General features: G+C 39.1%; 1 protein-coding gene across 1 annotated transcript in view; it reads right to left on the reverse strand.

The window, feature by feature from the left end:
* LOC135638826 (glutathione reductase, cytosolic-like) overlaps positions 1 to 3,583 on the reverse strand; it is a 28,427-nt gene extending 24,844 nt beyond the window's left edge. Inside the window, exons 1-2 of the mRNA XM_065152276.1 lie at positions 3,155 to 3,583; positions 2,607 to 2,671 (exon numbers count right to left, since the gene is read on the reverse strand). Coding sequence (XP_065008348.1) covers positions 2,607 to 2,671; positions 3,155 to 3,295 — 206 coding nt within the window. The 5' untranslated portion in view covers positions 3,296 to 3,583. The remainder of the gene's footprint in view (positions 1 to 2,606; positions 2,672 to 3,154) is intronic.
* Positions 3,584 to 6,000: the final 2,417 nt, after the last annotated feature.

A 6,000-nucleotide genomic window follows, 5' to 3' on the forward strand; every position in this document is an offset into this window, starting at 1 on the left:
GGTACTATATATCAAGGTCTGCCATACCGAAGTGTACCGCCCAGCCGCTACAGTGCTACAGTACTATACTGTAGCACTGCTACAGTATGAAAAGTATAAAATTGTTCGGTACACCAGGGTGTACTGCTCAGTATGCCCTGATATACCGCCCAGTACACTGGTACCATACCGTACCGAGCCCGGGTCAAAACGTCGATACGGTACGGTACGATGAACCTTGCTATATATCTCCTTTCCTTCACCCCTCGGTCCCGCGTGCACTCAAACACCCCTGATGCTTCTTCTCCCATTGTCGCTTCTCCATCACTCATCTAGTCTGATCGAGTGACTTGATTGAGGAATCGAACGGCCCAACCGAGCTACTCGACCATGTGTCCAAGTCAAGCAACCCAATCAATGCCTAGCTCTCCACCTCTTCCACCTAATGGCTCACTCCTCCTCCCTTTTTGATACCTCTACAACCCTCTTTGTCTCTCTGCCTGATATATACTTTGCCTCCCTTTTTTATCTCCTCCACCATCACCATATCTATCTCCTCAACTCTCTACTGTCGGACATCCACTAACAGATCTCCATCACCGAAGACACTTGTCAATATACCTCTACCTGTTTTTTCTTCCAATAGCTACCTCTTCCTTTACTTAAATTATTTGAACACCCCTACTCTTTCTTTGTCCTAATTTTTTTTAGGATTAGATAATCCATAGTACCTAATTTTTTTTATCTTATTGTAAAAAAGGTACATTACTGTTGACCCGATGAAGATCATCAATGATGAAAAATATGTAAGGCATCTTTAGATAACAAATCCACATGTCTTAATTAGTATACAAGATTTGATGGCCTAAATAGAACATGCCAAGAAGAGGCCGAATGTTGTCGATCAAACAATTCCTATATGGGAGAGAATATTGGATTATTGTATTATTTAGTTTTTATTCTAATGATCATCTTTATCTTTATATTTTTTATTTTTTATAATTTTTATATTGTTAAGCTCCTAGCTTCACTCGAGTAACAACCTAGCTGCATCTTTTAGCATCTAACAACACTAGTCTAAATTATTTGAGATGAAGAGAGTGACTTTAGATCTACAATGCATAGCATGCTATTTGACATTTCCTTTCCCAATTTAATTGATTGCAGTGACAAAATCCAATTAAAAAGCAGGCACACCATCTAAAATCCCTCCATTGACAAGCTTCTTTAATATGAATCATAAATTTGGTTATTTCCAAGCAGGTCAACGATCCTTCTCACTTCAGAAAACCCCAACTGTTGCATGTTATTTTGTTTGTGTTTTGCATAAAATATGCTCTTTTAGCTTTTCCATTCAATCTTAATTGGTCATAAAGTAAACCTGACACATAGCTTCGCTCGTAAACTAAAGAGTATGAACATGTTAGGAGCAATTCTTCCACATCTGCAATTACTCTAGTAGGAACTCCCTTTCCTTTGAAATTGGTTGCAGAAGAGAGAGATGAGCATCTTTCATAATCAGCCATATAACTTCCAAAATCAATCTTAAAGAAGAAGAGCAAGTTTGTCCTTCATGTTTGACCATATATCTAAAAGTACTAGTTATCCACCTACTTATGACTCAGTTTACATATGAAAATTAGTAATCAAATAACCCCACAAGCAATAATTTTTTTACTCCTAACTAACTCGTTCATATCCATAGCACTGATCAATTTCTATCATTTTGTCCTCATGCATCCTCCCAACACATATCCATCTTAGCTAGAAACTCAATCAAACACACCAAGCTGACTATCTAATAATTATTGGGTACAAAAGACCATGTCTTCCTCTTAAACAAATAAGTTAAACTAGTCCTACAAAAAATACCTCCATCATTCATCATATGCAACCTAAATTATATATATTATTGAATAAATTTTATGATTCATTTCAATAAACTCACTTTATTAACAGTATTTCTCATAATGACATGTAATATGCTTTCAGGACACAGACAGTGAATATTCAGTTTATAACTGGATCCAATCTATGGATTCCTAAGTGGTTCCAGCACACATTCCATACCAGCCAGATCACTTACTCCATATAAACTCTGTTCAAGGTTCAATATGAAAAACTGCATGATTGTTATGAAAATTCTGGGAGTCACTAAATCTGAAGTCAATAAAAAGAATATGTTTATAGATTGATCCAATCAGGTTGGATAATTGAGCCATGTTCAATCGAGTCTCAGTGGTTCTAGCAGACCATTGGCTCCATAGAAGCTCTGTTCAGGGTTCAATATGAAACTCGGCATGATTGTTATGAAAATTCTAGGAGTCACAAAATATATAAGGTCAATAGAAAGAAACTAATTATAGATTGCTTCAATCAGGTTGGATAATTGAGCCATGTTCAACTGCACTAGGACCATTTAATTTGCATTCTTGTGATACATGCATAGGTTTCTGAGCGTTTAGGAGAGTAACCAGTTCAAAAAATTACGTTAAGAATGTATGAAATAACAGCAAACAGGAGTACATACATCCCTCGGACAGAGGTAATAAACAACAGATAGAAAATGGTTAGGACTTGTGAGCTAAAACCAAACAAACTAAAGCAGGCGTGAAAAGAAAACTTACGTTCCACCAACTCCTCCAATGACTTCCGAACTGACGGGATGAAATGGAAGCTCGCAGATGGCAACCTGCACCATAATTAACAAGCCAGGAGGTAAAAAAAACCGAAATAATTAAATCACTAATCATCAATCTGAGAGAAGACTCAACTACAATTACTCATGAATGAAATGATATTAATCAACAGATTAATATCCCAAACATTAATCTCCCCAAGATAACGGCAGGAATGAGATGCCAAGTAGCAATTCAACATGGAGCTCTAAACAAATACAAGCAAAACAGAAGCAAAGCAAATAATAACTTTAGGCTCTAATTGGTCCACAACCACCCACACACTGGTTACAGTTATCAGAAGAAGCAATATTTGATCATGCTAGCAATCCTCATTCACATGATCATAAAGATAACAGACCAGCAAAAGTATCAAATAACTCTTGAATAGCCCATCGAGCGACACGCAGAAAAGAGCAATTTGTATACAAAGGTAAGGATTCTGCGGGAAAGAAAAGGATAACTGAAACTGAAACGGAAGATCCGCATCCCCTGACCTTGGCTCCAAAGGCAGCGGAAGTTCGAGAAGCGCGGACACCACCGCTCCCAGCGCCGATAACAAAGAGGTCGAAATCATACTGTTTCTCGTCCGTTGCGGTCTGGCCAAGCTCTCCATCTATCAGCATCTTCCTCGCCATTTGATGATTCCCCGCTGATTTCAACCCCAGTCACAAAGTAGACTGCTAAAAAATTGTTCCAAACCGTGACCAGATGGATCAAGACGACAATCGCTGATAAAGTGATCGGCGAAATCGGTAGCCCGTCGGTCAATTAAATCGAAATTGGACTCATCAAATGGCGACTGCTCGATTTAGGAACGAAACCATCGCTACCCTTTTTTATCTCCCGGATCTGCCTATCGAACGATAGATTAGGGTTCCAGGTAGAGTAATCACACTCTTTATTTTTCTCTTCGCATCCGTCATCTGGCGTCAGTTTTTCGGAATTCTCGTCTTGATCTCCACGCGAATAGCCACCTGATTGGAAGTTCCAAATGTCACATAGGGACCCACCAACGGTTCCATCATTCTCACCTATCAAAAGACAGGTAGCCGAGCGAGTAGTAGCAAAATAGCAAAGCGTTGTTCTTTCAGAAAAGAACACTGTACAGATCACCTGCCACTGACGAGGGGACCAAATCGACGGCGGCGAGGAAAACGTGCACCGACAGCGAATCTTGACCGTGGATTTCTGGTTCTTTGACGGTTGGGATTCAACTATCTGTGATGTGGCCGAATGAAGGGTGGCGACGAAAACGTGCTTTGGCACAGCGTGGTGTCATCTTCTACTCGCGGCCGTAGATTTTGCGTTTCAACGGTTACGATGTTACGATCTGGGAGGGGACCGCTCGCAGCACGCGGATGCAAAAGTTTATTAATTATTAGGCTTTGGATGAATGAGCTGGACCACGTGGAGATTGCGTGCTATTACGTCACCGGTGATGGCATTCTCGAAGTTGATGTGGTTAGTATAAGGTTTGACGCCTAAATAGACGGAAGAGATGAAGTCAGGTGCTTAAACAAAAGCGACAGATGTCTTTATGTGCTGTTGTCTATGACTATGTTTATGTTTTAGATCTCGATGTTTATAACGGTGAAGGTGAAGGCTATCATTATAATTCGCTATCAATAGTATTTCACTTCATATATTTTAAAAAATTATATTAATATCTTTATAGTTACAAACGTAAAATATTTAGTTATATTTATTCTAGCATCATCGATCTTAGATTATTGGATACATCACCCAAAAGGATAACAAAGTTTTCACGAGGATCTTTTAGACGATAAGATTATAAAAAAAAATTTATTTTCTAATTTTGTATATAATAAATAAAAATAAATTAACTATTTTTATTTTTATAATTATAAAAAAAATATATATATAATTTTTTAAAAATTGTAAAATTCAAGACGTTAAGGATCGTTAACTTGAAGTGCTCGGACAGATTTGAATCCTAATTAATATGCTAATAACATGACAGGACGAGACACATGCATGACATGACTTATTTATCTGGTCTTCTAAATATTAAAAATGTTTCTTTGTGAAAGATGATCGAGGACTCACTACTAAAACTGGTTTGGACATCGGCCCGACCTACTCTCAAGTCACTCGCTCACTGATCGAAATGATGCGCTAATCAATCCAATCCGCAGGTTGAATAATTTTTTTAAAATAAAAAAATATATACGAATAATATTATAATAAAATAAATTTTATAATAATAAAATAAATATATATAACATTTATAAATAAAATAAAGAAAAAATAAATATCTCTGACCTCATAGCTCAGAGATATCTCTACCTCACACATTTTGGATGTACAAGAGATAAAATTGTGCAGTCTACTCGAAACAGACGGACAATACTTGATGGCCATGTGCTCATCGGGATAAAGATAAATGACGGTGGACTTTGTCACACCGTGCTCCGGTTGATTGTCTAAGTACGACAAGAATAAATCATGGCTAACAATTACACATCATCATGCTATGCTCACGGTGAGTAAAACGAAGCCCGCCCACTTGCCAATTTTATTTCTTCGATTACATGTCAAATCATGGCTTCTTCAGTGATACGTAAGGATGGGATATGTCAACTCCAACAGCCTCTTAGTGTTTGCAGACTGATGCTTCGCTAGGAGTGCATACATTTATATATTCATCGAAATTTACATTGCTTACTGTCGATTAAGAACTCAAGGAAGACGCCAAAAATCCCATCTCGGCCGTCATAGTAGAGTGAACGAAGCGACTTCACAGCTCTGTCTGTAGCAGCGATGGCCATGCGCCAAAGGAAGAGCAGATAGTGAAGACGAGTTGCGCTACCTGTTTGAGACAGGGTTGGGGCCGCTGTGGACTTCGTGCTTGCTCTCTTCGCACTTGGAGGCGGCAGTGGAGGTCTGAGATGCGGAAGGAAACAGCAGGCGCCGCGCAGAGACATAGGCTACTGAGATCTTCGAGCTCTCTGATAGTTGAGCCAATGGGAGCAGAAACAGGCACAAGAGCAGCCAACACTTGAACAGGTTTGATCTCCACTGGCCTTGCTCGTTTGCCATGCGGGGATCGATCAGTCTCAGGATCTGGAGTGCACCACCAAAGAGCCCACACATCCCTGAACCGAGGAGATGAACACTACTTGTATAGAACAGAGGGAAAAAGGCCAGAGCTTTGAACATTGAATGCATGGTACGTCCAAAGAAATCTCTGCATCTTCCGATCAATGTTTAATGGATGGGTTCTTAAAGAATCATTAAATGAGAGCATGTGCCAACATGGTTGTGTCAGTAGCCTTCTGTCAAAAGAGCCTCAACTCTGAGACCTGTCCTCGCAAAGTAC

This window comes from Musa acuminata, chromosome BXJ3-5 (assembly GCF_036884655.1).
Source record: "Musa acuminata AAA Group cultivar baxijiao chromosome BXJ3-5, Cavendish_Baxijiao_AAA, whole genome shotgun sequence".
Taxonomy (NCBI): Eukaryota; Viridiplantae; Streptophyta; class Magnoliopsida; order Zingiberales; family Musaceae; genus Musa; species Musa acuminata.